Genomic DNA, 17,184 nt, shown 5'->3' with positions numbered 1-17,184 from the left:
GGCATGCAGTGGGCGGCCGGCTGATCCAGACCCCAACCCTATCATTTGAAATGATTTGCTGGGCCGACAGTGGCTCATTCAGTGGTTTTTCCAGATCATGCCGTCTCATCTGTCCATATGATTGTTGTAAGAGCACACCAGAGCAACAGCGAGGCGGGGTGCAAATGGGGGAGACGAGCAGGCACACGCACTCACATACGCCCGGCGCGACGCCGCCACGTCAGCCGCACCTCCGTGCGCCGCTACTTCTGCCTTGGACGTTGGCACCAGCCACCAGTTCACCGCTCTGTGCCATGCAGGGGCTGCTGCGCTGCTGCACGGCCTGCTCCCTCGCCGCCTCAGCCCCGACCCGTGTGGGGGCGGCTCGCCTGCGCCTGCGCACCATGGCCGCCACAGCAGGCTCCCCCGGCCGCCCCCAGCCGGTCTACGAGGCCAGCAAGCAGGAGTTCGCGGTGAGAGGGCGCAGCCTTGTGGTGGGGCAGCACCTTGGAGCGGTCCGGTGCGCGGCGGAAGCGGCGGCGCAGCTGGCCCGCTACCAAACCAACCACGCGCGTGGGCTTCACCCATCCCTCCCCCATTCTCCCATCACCCCGTGCATGTGTGCCCTATAGGTGCCCGGCCTGGCGGCCCAGAGCCCCTGGAACCAGAAGTCGCTGGCAGTCAAGTACCCGCCCCTGAAGCAGGACATTAAAGCAGACGTGGCGGTCATCGGGGCAGGCATTGCAGGTAGGGTCACGCTCCGGAGTTGGCTGGGCGCAGAGCAGGCGGCCCAGCTGGCGGCTGCCGGGAGGCACCTGAGCATGCGAGGGTGCCGCCGGTACGGGCGTGGTCACGCTGCATTGGGCGCGACGAATGCCTGCGCCCGCGCTGCGCTGCTCCCTGCAGGCCTGTCCTGCGCCTACAACCTGGCGAAAGCGGGTGGGCGGGGTGGGCGCTTGCTGCCGGGCAGCGCCAGCTTGCAAATCCGCTGCTGAGGCGGGCAGTGGCAGCTGTTGCGAAAGGCCCATCCAGCCTGTTGGTGGTAACACCGGCTGCGTACCACCTGATGTGCTGTGCTGCCTGCCTGCCTGCCTCTGCCTGCAGGGAAGAAGGTGGTGGTGCTCGAAGCGCGCACCCGCGGCGCAGGCCAGACCGGAAGGACCACGGGTGAGGCGGCTCCTGGGGCAGCGGTGTGTGCGGCGGGGAAGGCAGGCGCCAGGCTGGCACGCCAGGTTGGCGGACGTGGGAGGCCACTGGCCTGCTTGTGCCACTGGCCGCTCTGCGGCGGCGGCAGCGCATGCCGAGCCAGAAACCATCTCCCCTCTGCTTCCCTGCGCCCCTGCTGCTCCTGGCGCTGCAGCCCACCTCATGACCTGGCTGGATGATTACTTCTATGGTGAGAGTGTGTTGGGAGGTGGTGGGAATGGTGGGAGGGTGTGGGCACGCTTGCCGCTGTTTGTTCGCCTGCTCTCCTGCCTGCCCGGCAAAGGCTGCCTTCTGGTGCCTCACCCACACTCACGCACCCCACGCCCCGGCGTACTCTCACCCACACAGCCCACCGCGCCTGCCCGCAGAGTGCGAGAGCATGCACGGCAAGGAGAAGACGCGACTGGTGGCGGAGTCGCTGCGCGGCGCGGCAGACTGGATTGAGAGGGTGGTGCGGGAGGTGGGTGGGCGGGGGCGGGTCAGCGCTTCCAGGCCCGGCGCCAGGGGGGGCAGGGACCGGGCAAGGCCAGGAGGGCAGCTCAGCGCGGTGTCCGCGGGGTGTGGGTCTTGTAGTGCTAATGCGTGTCGTCCCCAGTGCCAGGAGAGCTGGCCCTCCCCAGACCTTGGGCTGTCGCAGCACTCGCCTTCGCCTGCAACCTGCATGCCATAGGTGCATGGGAAGGTGCTTAGAGCATGGCATGGCGCTCTAAGCATGGCATGGCGCATAAAAGGTGTGGGTTGTCTGGCTGTGGGGTGCAGGAGGGGATCGAGTGCAAGTTCAGGCGCATGGACGGGTGAGCGCCCCCCGCCCTGCCCCCAGCAAAAGGCTCGGGAGCTGCTGCCACTGCCGGCCCCAGGTCTCGCCGCCTGCCGTCGCGCCCAGCCTGCCCCTGCTACCGCCTGCGCTGCCCGCCTGCCGCCATGGCCGCTCCCCCGCAGCTACCTGTACCCTCACGCCACCGGCGAGTCCCCCCAGCCCACCTCTGCCATGTCAGCGCTGAAAAAGGAGCTGGATGCAGCCATCAGGCGCGGTCACGCTGCGCTGCGCTGTGCTGGGCTTGCTGGGCTGGGCTGGGCTGTCCGCTGCGCTGTACTGCGCCACGCTGTATGTCGAGCTGAGTTGGGCCAGGCTGCGTTGCGGCGGGCAGGTGGTCATGGGAGGTGAGGGGTGCGGCGGTGCTCCTGGGCTCCAGCCGTGGCCGTGGCCTCGCTGCTTGGGTGGCATGCAGCTGCTGAAGTCGGCTGCGGTTGCAGCTCCCGCGGCCTGCACAGCGCAAGCGCAGGCCGCGCCAGCTGCAGCGCCTGCCCGCTGTCAGCACCCCGCGCGATCCCGGCAGCGGGGCAGGGTCGGTGGTTGGGCGGGTGCGCTGCCGGGCGCCCCGGTTGGTGGCAGGCGTCTGGGGCGCTGCCTCGTCGACGCGCCTCCGCAGAGCGGGCTCGGCGTCGGCGGGGTGGTTCCTCACAATGGCATCCTGGTGGATGCTCCCCAGGAATCGCGTCAAACTCCAACAGCTTTCCTAACAAAGCCATTGCCAGCTTACGTTTCGTTTCAGTAGATACCGGGTGAAGGCCAGGTCCTAGGACCAGCTGGGCCCAGCTGCAGCCTCCCAGCCTCCCATTTTTTTCCCGTGCGCGGCGGTGCAGGGCGGGGCTGACAAACACCGAATGGGTGGACCTGGGCGGCGGGCCGGGTGAGTTTAGAAGGCGGCAGTAGGGCACAGAAGTAGGGCACGGCCTCTGCGCCAGCCCAGCGTGTGCCCCGCTGCTGCTGCGGGCCCGCCCTGCTGGCCCGCTCCTCGCACGCGCGGATCCTACAACTGCCAGCCGGCGCTAGGCCGCCCGAGGCGCAGCCCGCAACCAACATGCCCTCGTGCCCGCTAGTCTCCTCTCCTGTCTCCGCAAGCTGCCCTCCTCCCCGCCTTGCCTTGCTCTTGCTGCCTGCCTGGCTGCAAATTAAGGCGTTCTTGCTGCCTGCCTGGCTGCAAATCAAGATGTTCTTGCTGCCTGCAGAGGTGGGGGGCATCCGGCAGTGCCTGCGCTTTGCCGCCAACGCCGACTTCCACCCGCTCATGTATCTGGAGGGGCTGGCGGCGGCGGTGGAGCGGCACGGAGGCAAGATCTACGAGGGGACCAAGGCGTGGAAGGCAGGCGAGCGGGCGCTGCGGTGTGCGCTGTGCACGCTGTGGTGGTGGTGTGCGCTGTGGTGGTGGTGGTGCTGGTGTGTGTGTGTGTGTGTGTGTGTGGGCGGGTGGTGGTCCCTTGGGTATGTGGTGGCGGTGAGGGAGTGGTGGTGGGCGCCGGGCTGAGCGGCGGTGCGGCACGCCCCTGCAGAGGCCGACCGCGTGGAGACTGCAGAGGGGCATGTGGTGGCCTGCGATGCCCACGTCATGGCCACCTGCTCCCCCTGCAACCACAACCTGGCGGTGCACGCCCGCCAGCTGCCCTACAGGCACGCACCTGCCCCGCCTGCGCCCGCCTGCCAGCGCCAGCCCAACACGCGCCCCACACGCAGCAGCCTCCTCGCCGCCCGCCGCTCCCAAGCTGCCCCCCGCCGCTGCGCGCCGTGGCACCCGTCCACCCACACACGGCCACACGCACCACCACGCCACCACGCTAACACACCGCGCCCTCCCCTGCCCGCCGCCCCCGCCATCGTCGCAGGACGTATGCTGTGGGGCTGCTGGTGCGCCGAGACGCCGTGAAGCGCTCCCTGTTCTGGGATACGGCTGAGCCCTACCATTACGTGCGCTTTGACGACTGGGACGATGAGCACCTGCTCATGATCGTGGGTGGGTGCCACAGCCAGGACGCGGCCGGAGCGGGCTGGGGCAGGGGTGGCACGCCGCCCGGCTGCACGCCCAGCGCTGCGCTGCAGGCAGGGCCCACGCCGGGCCTGCTCGCTTCCTCTGCTCAGCTGTGCGTGGTCCCGCCTGTGCCTGCAGGCGGGGAGGACCACAAGACGGGCTCCCTCTGGCCCTACGACCCATATGACAGGCAGGCAGGGAGGGAGGGGATGCACAGGGTGTGTGGTTGCGGTGGTTGTGAGAGTGCGGAAAGAGCACAGCAGAGAGGCAGCAGCGGGGCGCTGCCTGCCCTGCCGCACCGGGCCTGAGGGTTGGCCATGCCCACCTGCCGCCGCCTCCTCCCCGACAGACCTGCCCCCAGCTGCGATCCCCTGCCAAAGGCTCACCAATCCTGACGCCGCCCCTCTGTCCGCAGGCTGGAGAAGTATGCTCGCTCCCGCTGGACCGCGGCCGGGGAGCTGCTGCTCAAGTGGAATGGGCAGGTCATGGAGCCGGCAGGTGGGTAGGCGGGGGAGGGATGGGGCTGCAGGCAGGTGCACCTCTGCGTGCGTCCCTGCTCTGCCAATCCGACGCCTGCAACACCGCACCTGTTCTGCCCCGTTTCTCTCCCACTCCGCCTGGCCTCGTCTCATGCCCCATACACTAGCTGCTGTCTGTCTCGCACCAGCTGCCCATGCCCCTTGCACAGCCTCAGCGTAGCGGCTCCCCCTTCCCACCTAAATGCGCGCGTGCGTACTGCCACGCTCCCACTTTGTACCGCTGCAGACCTGCTGTACCTGCACGGTCACAACCCGCTGGTACCGGACGGCAACTCCTACATCATCACCGGGGACAGTGGACAGGTGGGCCCCAGGGAAGCTGCCCCAGGTGGTACTCCTCAGGAGAGGCAGCAGGCTGACTGGTAGATGGCTAGGGTGGAGCCCGCAGTCTCGGCAGTGCAGGCGCAGGTGATCCCACCCCTCGTGTTCGTGCCGAGCCGCCGCAGGGCATGACGGGGGGCACCATTGGCGGCATGGTGGTGTCTGACCTCATCCTCGGTGGGTGTGCGTGTGGGCGCATGTGTGTGCATGCTTCGATTTGTGTGTGTGGGGTGGCTACGGGGCGAGGCGCAGCTGCACGGCTCGGTACTGAGCTAGCTGCCACACCCCAGCGAGAGGTGCTGCCACACGCAGCCGGGCTGGCCGGCTCCGTGCCCTGCCGCTCGCCTGCCGCTGCTCAAACCTGTTGGCCGCGGCGCCGCCGTGCTGCGCCGCATTCTGCCCGGCAGGGCGCAAGAACCCTTGGGCCGACGTGTACGACCCCTCGCGTGCGCCGCCGCTCAAGTCTCTGCTGGAGGTGGGGACCACAGCGGGCGCAGCACGCCTTGGTTCCGCCGCTCGAGCCCCTGCTAAGCAGCGCTCGCCCTGCCTTCGTAGCCTGCTGCCCTGGAGGCCCTGCCCCCGCCCTCCTCCTCCCCTGCCACCGCTGACGTGCCCGCCCTCGTGCTGCCGCCTCTGGCCACCCCCACCCCCATCCGCGCACCTCCCGCCTGCCGCAGATTGCGGAGGAAGGCGTGATCACCACCACCTCCTACGCCGAGCGCGTGCTGCCCAAGGCGCGACCCTGGCAGGCCGCCCGCCTGCTCACACCCAGCCAGTGGCTCGCCGCGGGCGTGCCAGCTCCCCGCCTGCCCCGCACACGCTTGCCTCCTGCCCGCCAGCTGCCACCTTCCTCATTGGCACCCCGCGTGCCTGGCCCGTCCCCGCACCCGCCCCCGTTTTCGCCTCCACAACCCCAACCCTTGCTGGCGGCCTTCCCTCTCTCCCCTTCCTCCTGTTCCCCCAGCCTCTTCTCCCTCCCTCTTGCTCCTGCAGGTGACCCTGAGCTACGAGATGGAGCCAGACAGCGGCGCCGTGGTGCAGAAGGGGGTGCACAAGGCGAGCGCCAGCCAGGAGGGCTTGGAGGGGCCAGCCGGGCGTGTTTTTATCTTTCTGGAGGATCTGCTGGCCGGCCCACGCACGCGCCCGCCAGCGGCTGCCGCCACCGGGGCTGGCCGAGGCGCCTGCCTGCCCTGCTGAGGCGCCGCCTGCTGCGCCCGCTGTGTACTGCGACAGGTGGCCGTGTACTGCGACGGCAACAAGCAGCAGCACGCCTACAGCGCCGTGTGCCCCCACCTGGGCTGCATCATTCACGTGGGTCAAGCCAAGAACAGCAGCACCAGCTGCCGCCTGCCGGCTGCGGCCTGCCTCGTGCTCCTCCTCCCTGCCGGGCCCGGCCCTTACTGGCATCAGGTCACCTCCATCTCACCTTCCTTCCCCTGCCTGCAGTGGAACTCACTTGAGAAGACCTTTGACTGCCCCTGCCACGGCAGCCACTTTGACCGCTTCGGCAAGTGCATCAACGGTGAGCCTGGGAGGTTGGCTTGGGTGGTGCCCTGCGGCCGCCAGGGGCGTGCTGTGCGCTGCCTGCATGCCCGGCCAGCTGGCCTGCATAGCAGCCGTTGCGTAGCAACCCCTCGCGGCCGCTTCCGGCCGCTGCTGCAGGGCCCGCCAAGGGAGACCTGCAGCCCATCCCCGACTGGTGAGCACGGCGGCTGCCCTTCCGACTGGGCATGGAGCGTGCGCACGCACGGTTGGTTTTGTGTTGGCACCCTGCCTTCTCCCACATTCTTTGCTGCACATGTACCTTGTTAGCTAGGCCTTGCTTGCTGAGTGATTTATAATTACGTACTAGCTGAAGTTGCTGAGATTTGCTGCTCGCAAAGCTGGGGAGAAGCGGCAGCAGAAGCGGGAGGGGCAGAGGCGGGCGGCAGGGGGCCGGGCGGTGTGCTTCGGCTAGTCAGCAGCCTGCTCGCCCCACCAATATGCCAGCTTCTCCAATTGGTCCGCAGAGTGGGAGCGGGGAAGGCAAGTGGCGCCTCCCATGCACGAGCCAGGCGGCAGCAAAGCGCACACTCGTTGCATTCTGTCCTGTCTTTTGCAACTGGCAGACACGATAGTCATTCCTGCAGCACACCGCCAGCCAGTCAGGAGCGTTCTCACCGCACCTACCACACAGAAGGCAGCAGCATGTCCAGCGCCACAGCCCTCTGCTCCGCTTGCAGCACCAGCCGCGGCTCTCAGACACAGTGGCCGGCGGCAGCAGCGCGCAGGCCACAGCCGGGCCGGGCGGCAGACGCCGCCGCCGCCGCCGCCGGGCAGCGCGGGGCAGCGCAGCTGTGCAGGGCGGTGGACCCCGCTGGGCTGCAAGAAGTGCTGGTGGGCGGCGCCGTGACAGCTGCCACAGCGGCAGCGCTCATCAATGGCAGCAGCAAGGTGGGCGCTGGCCGTGTGGTTTGCCCGCGCCGCGTCTCCAGCTGCCTCCCTGGCTGCCTCCCCCACGGAAGCGTGGCTCACGGAAGCGTGGCTCACCCTGGGCCCACCACCTGCCCCACCCTCCCTGCCGCAGGGAGACCCCGAGGTGTGCGCCTCGTGTGCAGGCACGGGCGGCATCAAGTGCTTTGCCTGCGAGGGCAGCGGCAAGATGCTGGGGGTGTCTCGCGAGGCGCTGGCGGCGGCGGCTCGGCAGCGCGACCCGCTGGGCGGCAGCCGCAACCAGCGCGAGTGCGTGGCGTGCAAGGGTGCAGGCAAGATCTTCTGCAAGAACTGCAGCGGCAGCGGCTTCTCGCGGCACATGTAGCGGCGCCCCTCCAGTGTGCACCTCGCCCTTGCCTCGCACTCGCAATTTTGATTGATGGATTGACCTTTCATTTCTCGTTTGACGTCTAAAGGTTGACGTTTTCAAGCCCCATGCGGCGGCCCAGCGGTGCACACTGCCGCTGTTGCCCTGCGGTGCGGTCGACGCTGCCGGGTGCTGGGCGGCGGCAAGAGGTGGGTGGGGGCTGGAAGGGAGGTGGGAGGGGGCCCGCGCTGAGCGCCCGCACCGGCTGCGGAGGGTGGGGTGGCAGCGCTGTCAGCCGGGCTGGCACAATACATATTGCACACCCATCCTCCAGCCCACCCCGCCCTGGCCAAGCAGCAGCAGAATACATGACTTTCCGAGTGGGTGGGTGGTGTTGAATAACACCAGTTTGTTGTGGGGTTTGAGCGTCAGTCCCGCTGGGCGTGTCGCTTACGCGCGCTCGCCACGGATGCGGCGGGCCAGCTGGATGTCCTTGGGCATGATGGTGACGCGCTTGGCGTGGATAGCGCACAGGTTGGTGTCCTCGAACAGGCCCACCAGGTAGGCCTCGGCGGCCTCCTGCAGCGCCAGCACGGCGCTGGACTGGAAGCGCAGGTCGGTCTTGAAGTCCTGGGCAATCTCACGGACCAGGCGCTGGAAGGGCAGCTTGCGGATCAGCAGCTCCGTGGACTTCTGGTACTTGCGGATCTCGCGCAGCGCCACCGTGCCGGGCCTGTAGCGGTGGGGCTTCTTCACGCCGCCGGTGGCCGGCGCCGACTTGCGGGCGGCCTTGGTGGCCAGCTGCTTGCGGGGCGCCTTGCCGCCGGTGGACTTGCGGGCGGTCTGCTTGGTGCGGGCCATGGTGCTGGGTTTGGGGGATGGGTGAACGCCGACGCGTCGGGCTCTTGTAGGTGGAGCCGGTAGCTGGTTCAGCCAAGCACGCAGCAGGCTCGTGCTTTGTTGGTTTGTGTTTTGTGGAGGTGTGTGGGAGCTGAAAGATGAGGCACCAGGGCGGGGGCCTGCGCCGTCAGCCGCGTTGTTGACTGGTCTGGACCTTTCCCAGCTGTCGGCGGTTGATTGCCTGCCCCTGGATCGGTTGCTGCCAAACGGCATCGCACTGCTGCTGGACCTGCATAAGACGACCTTCCCAGCCTGTCCGCTCACCCCTCCACACTCTCTCCCACCCACCCCACACAACCACCAAGCAACCATGTCTGGACGCGGCAAGGGCGGCAAGGGCCTCGGCAAGGGCGGCGCCAAGCGCCACCGCAAGGTGCTGCGCGACAACATCCAGGGCATCACCAAGCCCGCCATCCGCCGCCTGGCCCGCCGTGGCGGCGTCAAGCGCATCAGCGGCCTGATCTACGAGGAGACCCGGGGCGTGCTCAAGGTGTTCCTTGAGAACGTGGTGCGCGACTCGGTGACCTACACCGAGCACGCCCGCCGCAAGACCGTCACCGCCTTTGACGTGGTGTACGCGCTCAAGCGCCAGGGCCGCACCCTGTACGGCTTCGGCGCGTAAGCGTCTCCCATCCAAGCCCCAAGTCAACCCACAAAAAAACAAAAACAAACTGGTGTTATTCAACACCACCCGCCTCACTGGGAATGGACGCACCGGGCAGGAGAGGGAGGCAAGCCGGGGCTGCTACGGCAACAAGAGCGGGCAGGCAGGCAGCGGTCGCAGGGCAGGCAGGCATGGCCGCCAACCAGTAATGAGGCACACCCCAGCATGCCACCGCCGCCTGCCACGCAACCCCAGGGACCCCTCCTTCTGGCTGCCCCAAGTGGTGTTGCGCTGCTTGTTACAAGGAGGGCAGCCAGCTGGCTTAGTCCAGCACTATCACCACCTCCTGCTCCTGCTGCGCCTCGACCTTGGGGCCGCCGCCCGCTGCGCTGCCGCCGCCCGCGGGCTGCTGGTTCTCTCTGTGGCCCGGAGAGTCGGAGGCTGCGCGCTGGCTGGGGCCTGCGTCGTCGCCGGCTGCCGCCGGCACTGCCGCTGGCGCCGGTGCCGCCGCAGGCGCCATCCACTTGGTGAGGAAGCCTCTGATGGATTGCTGGGTGGCCTTGCCCGTGCTGGCGTGCAGCGGCAGCGGTGCCCTGCGGGGCCCGCCCGCCGCCGCCTTGCCGCCGGAGCCCGGCTTGGCGGCGCCCGCCCCGTCCGGCGACGGCTGCTTGCCGCTGCCGCCGGCGCCCTGGGAGGTCAGCGGGGTGGTGTGGGCGGTGGCGGCGGCGTGGCTGCCTGCCGGGGCGCCGCCGTGCTGCGGGGTGGCATCTGAGGCCTGGCTGATGCCCTCCGGCTCGCTCCCTGCCGCTCCCGCCGCTGCCTGCCGGGCCAGAGGCTCCTTGCCGCCGCCCGCCTGCTGCGAGGCGGCGCCGCCGCCATCCCGGGCTGGCCCGGTGGGCTGCGTGCCCGCGGCGGCCTTGCTCCCTCCAAACCTGCAGCGTCAGGCACGAGGGCAGCGGGGGTGAGCCAGCAGCGAGACAGGAGCGTCGGGATCCAGGCAGCAGCAGCTGCCCCAACAGCCCAACGGCCCTAACAGCCGGCCACGGCTGCTGCGGCGGCGTGCGGGCCCCACCCTGGCAGGGGAGGCGCCGCCTGCGGCTGCGCCAGCGCCTCGAGCGTCTTGTTGATCAGATCTGGCAGCTTCTTCAGCAGCGACCTCCACTCCTGCTCAGGCAGGAAAGGAGGGCAGGGAGGAGCAGGCATGGGCAGGCAGGCAAGGGCGTCAAAGAAGGCGACAGTGGCACGTGCGCCGCCGGCGAGGGCCCCAGGTTGGGAGGCAAGGCAAGGAGGCAGGTGTTGGAGAAGCAGGGCGGCTCCTGGGGCTGTGCTCACCTCCTGGGACACCAGCTTGGGCCAGGCCGCAGCGGGAGCCGCGTGCACGGCGGCGGCAGCAGGCTGCCCGGCTGCGGCCGCCACGGCAGGCTGCCCCATTGCAGCAGGCTCGCCAGGCACGCCAGGCTGTTTGGCGGGCTGCTGCGCCTGCTGCGGGGCCTGCTCCGCGCCCGCAACCCCGACCTCTGCCCCCGCCTGCTGCTGCTGCGGCGGCTGCTTGGCTGGCGAGGGGGGCGTGGCCTTGACCCTGACTCGCTCCGGGAAGCCAAACCTGCGTGTGGCGGGCACGCGGGGTGGCTGCTCTCGACCACAGGCCACAGCAGGGACGGAGGCCTCCACAGCAGCAAACCCAGCACACAACAGCCGCCGCCGCTCACCGTGGGTCGGTCAGTGCGGACTGCAGGAGCTCGGCCTGCGCCATGCCCTTGCGCTGCACCCAGCCCAGCACATGCACCGCCCTCAGCGCGCTGCGGGTGTCCTCCTCCCGCCACCAATAGGCCGGCAGCTTGACCTTCACGCTGCACGCAGGCGGGGAGGAGCAGGGAGAGGGCAGCACACGGGTCAGGGGGCGAGAGGGCTGGTGTGTGGGGTGAAGCGCACCAGCAGGCAGGCCTGCCACAACCCCTTTCAGAGGACGCCCTTGTGCAGCGCGAAGGGTCGGTAAAAGAGGGAAGGGAAGAGGCAGGCAGGCAGGTGGGCAGGCAGCGGCATGACTCACTGCGGCAGCGCCGGCCCAAGCTTGGTGCCGCCAGGGCTGAGGTCGCCGCCGCCGGCGCTGGCCGCCCACGCCGCCAGCGCCTCGCGCTGCTTCAGGTGCTGCAGGCGGGCGGGGGGTGGCCTGGCTTTCAGCCGCTGGAGGCGCTGGCAGCAGCAGGCAGGCGGCACGGCAGGCAGGCCGGCGCCACCCCGCCACCACCCCCCACTCACCGCAGCGCTCTTGGCCGCGTGGATCGCCGCCCAGTCCAGGAACTGCTTGCTGCGCAGCGCCTGCAAGGGCCATGAGGCAGCAGCAGCAGAGGGTGTGTGGCTAAGCAGCAGCAGGGCGGCAGGCAGGCAGGAGAGCGCTGCCCAGCAGGCCACACGCAGGCAGCAGGGATCGTGCGTTGCGCATGCGTACCGTGGCCACCGCGGGCGGCGCCTGCTGCATCTCCGCATCCGCCCACGCCATCAGCGCCTCCTGCACAGCGCTGTCCTTGGCCCGCTTCTGCGGCCTGGCCTTGGCTCCCTCGCCGCCACCAGCCGGCGCCGGCGCAGCAGCCGCGGCCGCCGCAGCAGCATCACCAGTCTCGCCCACAGCGCCGCCAGGCGCAGCAGGCGCAGGCGCAGCCGCGCCGCCCGCTGCCGTGGTGGCGGCGCCCGCCCCGACGGGGTTGGCGGCCGGCGCGGGGTGCTGCTGCATGAGGAGCTGGCGCTGCTCCTGCACCCGTGCAGCGTGCGCCTCCTGCTCCAGCCTCTCTGCCAGCGGGGCGACGTGCCTCAGCGCGCGCAGCATGCCTGCCTCCAGCTCAGCACACTCCTCCACAGACCGCTCCAGCAGGTACGCCTGCGGGCACACAGCGCAGGGAGGGCACAGGGGACGGCAGGCAGGCAGTGAGGGAGAGGGGTCGAGGGAAAGAGGGCAGCCGAGGGCGGGCCGGGCCGAAGGGAGGGGCAGAGCAGACGGCGCCGCGCGCAGCAAACCGACGCACGCAGGCAGCCAGCTCTGCGCCGCCCCCACACCTCGCGCTTCACGTCCTGGGCGCGCCCCGGGCCCATGCGCAGCAGCGCAGCCTCAAACGCAGCGAGCTCCTCGTTGCGCCAGCGCCTGAAGGACGGCGCGGCGGCCACATCCGCCTTGCCCTTCTTCTGCTTCTTGCCCTGTGGAGGAGGGGCCCAGTGCCGGCCAGTCAGGCACGGCAGGCGGGCCAAAAGTGCCACGGCAGAGAAGAGGCAAAGCAGCTTGCAGCGTTCCTCCAACCGGGCCTCCCTCGTCCCTGCCTCTCACTACAGCCCACCGCCATCGCCACCACCACCAAAGCAGGACCAACACACCACCCACCCACCCACACACATATCGTTGATAGTAAAACACACCGCCACCTCCCTGCGCCCCTCCCACCTTGTGCTGGAACAGCTCTTCATCCTCCTCCGCCTCCCCGCCGCCCTCCGCCACCACATAGTCGCCGTCCTGGGAGTCGTTCTTGCCCGCCAGCTGCCCCTGCACAACACACCACACGCACACACAGGCACACAGCCACACACGTGCACACATTAATGTGCCGCAGCCCCTGTCACACGAAGCACAGCCACACACAGCCACACGCAGGCACGCCTTTGGTGGCGCAGTCGGCGAGGCAGACCCGGCTGCCGCCCCCGCACCTCGTGCCAACCCAACCAGCCTCACGCAACGCCACCCGCCTTTGGCGCGCGCATGCCTTGCTGGCAGGGCCGTGCCGCCTGGCCCTCGCTGCCGCCTGGCTGCTGTCCGCCCCGCTGCGGCAGCTGCCGCCAGCCAACCAACCCACCTTGTAATTAACCTGCTTGCGGCGGCGGGGGGCCAGCAGGACGGGCGCGCACCGCGCCGCCTCGGCCGCCTGGTGCCCCTGCGCCGCCTCGGGCAGCAGCGAGGCCCAATAGGCCTTGTCGTCGCCGCCGCTGGCGCCGCCGCTGGCCTGAGGGCAGGCAGGGGCAGGGGGCAGGGCCGGGTCGGGGAGGGGGCGGTCAGGAGGCACGCGGCCCAGCACTTCCCCCAAGCACAGGGAGCTAGGCTGGCCACTCCAGCAGGTCACCCAGCTTTGACGCAGAGCAGCTGCCGCAGCCTGCCGCAGCCTGCCGCCGCCGCCCGTTGACCCCCAACCCCTCATCTCTCTCTCCCACTCTCGCCTCCTCACCGTGCTGGCTCCGACAGCAAAGGTGGCCACGCTGAACGTGTTGCCCGCGCGCCCGCCGATCTGGCGCTTCTCGGTGCGGCCCTGCAGGATCTCGTCGATGCCCTCGGCGGCAAACGCGCCGCCCTGCACAGCAACAGGTGATGCAGAGAGAGAGAGATTGGTGGTGAGAGGGGAGGGGAGCTGCTCAGCGGTGTGCCCGCCAGCGTGGGAGCTGGGATGCAGCAGCCGTGTTGATGGATTGCAAGGTGAGGGTGCACAGGCAGGCGCCAGCACGGCGGGACGCAGCCCTCAAGCGGTACCGGCGGCGGAGGGTGTTCCCCGATGCAGCAGGGCAGCGAGCCGGGCCCGCCCACCTGCTCGTTGGCTGCCTCCATCTCGTGCAGGCAGTGCGCGCCGTGCTTGAGCAGGTCGGCTATCTTGCGCACATCTTCCTCGGGGTTGCCGTCGCCACCGCCGCCGCCACCGGTGGCGTCGGAGCCGCCGCCGCCCAGGTTGCCCAAAATGGCCTCGTCCAGGCCTGTGTGTGTGTGGTGGTGGTGGGGTGGGCGGTGGTAAGCACACACAGGGAAAAGCATGAGCAAGGCAAGCAGCGCGGGCGGCAAAAGAACGGGGGGCAACCTTGGAACCGACACGGCCCACGCCGGACACCCACACCTCTCCTTCCCTGCCGACTCTGCACAGGTGGTCTGGCCCCAAGGACCGACCGACTCACTCACTCACCGTACTTGCGGGACGAGATCTGGAACACATTCTCCTCGTCTGCGGCACACACGCACAAAGTGAGCCCAGCAGCGGTCGGCGACGGAAGCAGCAGCGGCGGCGGCAGGTGGCGGCGGCGGCAGCGGCGGAGGGCTGCCACGGGATCTGCATCCAGGCTTGCTGACCCCATGCCGCACCATCCCTGGCACCAGTTGCACAGGCGGGGAGCGACACAGGCGGCGCCCTGAGGCCCGCCTCCAATCCCCACCACCCCACCCCACCCCACCCCACCCCGGCTCACATGTGTTCTTGCTGACCAGGCGGTAGATGGTGACCTCCTTGTCCTGCCCGATGCGGTGGCACCGAGCCATGGCCTGCAGGTCGTTCTGCGGGTTCCAGTCTGCAGGAGGGCCCAGTGGGGGCGGGGAGCAGGCCGGCGGGGGCAAGATGAGCCAGGCGAGCTTGCTGGCGCGGTGTGCGCGAGTGCCTGCTGTGTGGCCACCCGTGGCAGCAGCCTGGCCAGCCAGCCAGGTGTGCCTGCAGGGCGGTGCACGGGCGGGGCCCCGCCCTGCGGCCCCACACGACGAGGGGATGGCGCGGGGCGAGGGGAAGCAGCAGCGCCGCAGGGGCGGCGCCCACCCACCCGAGTCGTAAATGATACAAGTGTCGGCGGCGGTCAGGGTGATGCCCTGCCCTCCGGCCCGCGTGGACAGCAGGAACACGAAGCTCTCGCTGTCCTCTGCATGGGGCAGGGCAGGGCAGGGCAGGGGGGCAGAGACGGCGGCGTTGACGGCTGGCCCGCCGCCCTGCAGCTGCGGCACCTGGGTCCGGCACAGCAGCCTGCCTGCACAAGCCCCGGGCAACCCGCCGCGCGTAGAGCTGCTCTGGGCAGCCCTGGGGTCTCCCCCCGGCTCTGCAGCCAGCCCCAGGTGCCCCCATCCACCCACCCACCCACCACCCACCCTTGGAGAAGCGGTCGATGGCTGCCTGGCGGTCTCGCGAGGAGGTGGAGCCGTCGATGCGCTCAAAGGGGTGCCCCCCCAGCTTCAGGTAGTCCTCCAGCACATCCAGCATGATCTTGAACTGGCTGAAGATGAGCACCTGGCACACACGTGACAGGAGGGGGCAGGGAGGGGAGGCCAGGGGCAGCCAGGGGCAGGCAGGGCAAGGCAGGGCAGGCAGGCGGGATGTCAGACGCGGCGAGCCAGGCACGACGGCAAAAAAACTGCACTGCACATCGTCCTGCCTGGCGCAGGCTTCCGCACCACCCAGGTGCCCCGAGCGAGCCAGCCGGGCGGCTTCTCGCCTCCCCTGCCACCGCCCCCTCACCTTGTGCCCCTCGCTGCGCAGCTTGGGCAGCAGCTTGTGCAGCAGCACCATCTTGCCGCTGGCCTGCACCAGCTGCTCCAGCTCCGGGATGGGCTCAGACCCCGCCTCCAGCTTGCGCCGCTGGATGTCCTCCTCCAGGCCGTTGCACAGGAACTGAAGGGGAGGCGGGGAGGCGCATACAAAGGGTGGGCAGAGAGAGAGAGACGCGAGGGAGATGGGCACGTGGCGGCAGCGTGCGGCAGGGAGGCACGTGTTGCAGGGAGGCAAGAGTCTTGCCGTCAGTGCGAAGGCTTCCAGGCGCAGGGAGGCGAGCGGGCACCCTGCCCCGCCGCGGCAGCTGTGTGCGCGCATGCGCTGCGGCCAGCGGCGCTCACCGGGTGGCAGCACACTTTGCGCAGCTCCATGGCTAGGTTGCGCAGGTTGGGCATGTTTTTGGAAGAGGCGCCCGCCAGCAGCTGCACCAGAGAGCAGGCAGGGAGGGCGTGGAGGGCGAGGTAAGGCAAGGCCACAGAGGCGGCGACAGGGCAGCAATGGGGGCACAGGAGCGGCTCTGCGACACAGCGAAACCAAGCCAGCCCAGGCCCAGCCCTGCGCTGCCCCCCGGCTGGCTGCCAGCCACTTCTTCCAGCCACTTCTTCCAGCTGCTTCTTTCACCCACCGTGCCAATCTGGTTCTCGTAGATGGCCTTGTAGTAGGCGCGCTGCTCAGGGGTCAGCTCCACCCAGATGATGACCTGGCGCCACGGCAGCGGGGCGCAGAAGGTGGCGCGACGTCAGACACACACAGCACAGCGAAAGAGAGAGCTTCATGCAGACTCGCTGAGAAGCAGCGGCAGGCCCGAGCGGGCCGGCTGGCAGCACGCAGCGCGCTGCAGCAGCCCCGCATGCCCCCCCACCTCCTCCTTCTCCGGCAGCGTCTCCACATCCTCCTTCATGCGCCGCAGCAGGATGGGGCGCAGCACCTCCTGCAGGGGCAGCAGAGGCGGGAGAGGGAGGCCCAGGCAGCCGCCAGCGAGCCGAGCGTTGAAGATGGAACAGATAGAGACGGCCTGCAGCAGGCTACGCTGTGCAGCCTGCAGGCCACAATGCACCGCCACAATGTACCGCCGCACCTGCAGCGCCTTGACTTGGTCGGGCGTCATGCCGGTGCGCTCGTCCCCGAAGGTGTCCAAGAATGCCTCCTCGTCTGCAGTGCAGCAGTGCAGGCGCAGCTCGAAACCCGCCGCGTGTACTGCCTTGCCAATGGCGCCGCAGCTGGGATCCTCTGCCGGCCAGCCGGGGTGCCCACAGGCAGGCAGGCAGCCAGGCACCCGGGGCAGGTAGGCCCCCCACAGCACCCACCCGAGAACTCCTCGGGGTCCAGCAGGCTGAGGATGCCAAACAGCTCCCGCATGTTGTTCTGCACCGGGGTGCCTGCAGGGGCAGGCGAGGCAGCAGCGGCAACATCAGACGCCGCCCGTCGCCTCAACAGCGCGCACGGCAGGCTGGGCTGGGCGGGGAGGGGGGCGAGGGGGCCGAGGGGAGCGGGCCAGGCCCCGCCTGGCGCCCACCCGTGAGCAGCAGGAGCCAGTCGTGGGGCATGGAGGCGATGACTGCGCGGGTGGATGAGGCGGTAGACTTCATGCGGTGGGCCTCATCAATGATCACGGCCTGCCAGGTGATGGCCTGTGAAGGAGGGCAGGGCAGGGGAGGAGGCAGGGGTGAGGCAGGGAGGCCAGGCAGGGCTGCGGGGGCGGGGCCGAGGGCAGGCAACTGTCCACGGGGCGTGGCCAGGCAACTGTCCCCAGCATAGCTCCGGGGCACCACTGCCCACAAGCTCCTGA

General features: G+C 69.6%; 3 protein-coding genes across 3 annotated transcripts; 2 read left to right on the top strand and 1 right to left on the bottom strand.

Annotated features, from left to right (window-relative positions):
• Positions 1 to 383: 383 nt before the first annotated feature.
• CHLNCDRAFT_134365 (hypothetical protein) lies at positions 384 to 7,646 on the top strand (the record flags this gene model as incomplete). Its single annotated transcript, XM_005847389.1, has 23 exons — positions 384 to 452; positions 612 to 726; positions 886 to 918; positions 1,084 to 1,146; positions 1,340 to 1,375; positions 1,554 to 1,645; positions 1,945 to 1,979; positions 2,125 to 2,175; positions 2,830 to 2,876; positions 3,196 to 3,349; positions 3,847 to 3,974; positions 4,128 to 4,209; positions 4,405 to 4,487; positions 4,755 to 4,831; positions 4,975 to 5,026; positions 5,257 to 5,324; positions 5,527 to 5,640; positions 5,843 to 5,896; positions 6,083 to 6,160; positions 6,296 to 6,371; positions 6,512 to 6,548; positions 7,072 to 7,282; positions 7,416 to 7,646. 23 exons carry the CDS (start codon positions 384 to 386, stop codon positions 7,644 to 7,646), a joined length of 1,986 nt encoding a protein of 661 aa, XP_005847451.1.
• Positions 7,647 to 8,078: 432 nt separating this feature from the next.
• On the bottom strand, positions 8,079 to 8,489 carry CHLNCDRAFT_48847 (hypothetical protein; the record flags this gene model as incomplete). The annotated part of the gene is made up of 1 exon (XM_005847229.1): positions 8,079 to 8,489. One exon carries the CDS (start codon positions 8,487 to 8,489, stop codon positions 8,079 to 8,081), a length of 411 nt encoding a protein of 136 aa, XP_005847291.1.
• A 349-nt stretch (positions 8,490 to 8,838) lies between these two features.
• On the top strand, positions 8,839 to 9,150 carry CHLNCDRAFT_134363 (hypothetical protein; the record flags this gene model as incomplete). The annotated part of the gene is made up of 1 exon (XM_005847388.1): positions 8,839 to 9,150. The coding sequence occupies one exon, from the start codon at positions 8,839 to 8,841 to the stop codon at positions 9,148 to 9,150; it is 312 nt and encodes a 103-aa protein (XP_005847450.1).
• Between the last annotated feature and the right edge of the window lie 8,034 nt (positions 9,151 to 17,184).

This window comes from Chlorella variabilis (genome assembly GCF_000147415.1).
Source record: "Chlorella variabilis unplaced genomic scaffold CHLNCscaffold_11, whole genome shotgun sequence".
In the NCBI taxonomy this organism is placed as follows: Eukaryota; Viridiplantae; Chlorophyta; class Trebouxiophyceae; order Chlorellales; family Chlorellaceae; genus Chlorella; species Chlorella variabilis.
The sequence above is the reverse complement of the archived record's forward strand: the minus strand, read 5'-3'. Positions and strand labels throughout refer to the sequence as shown.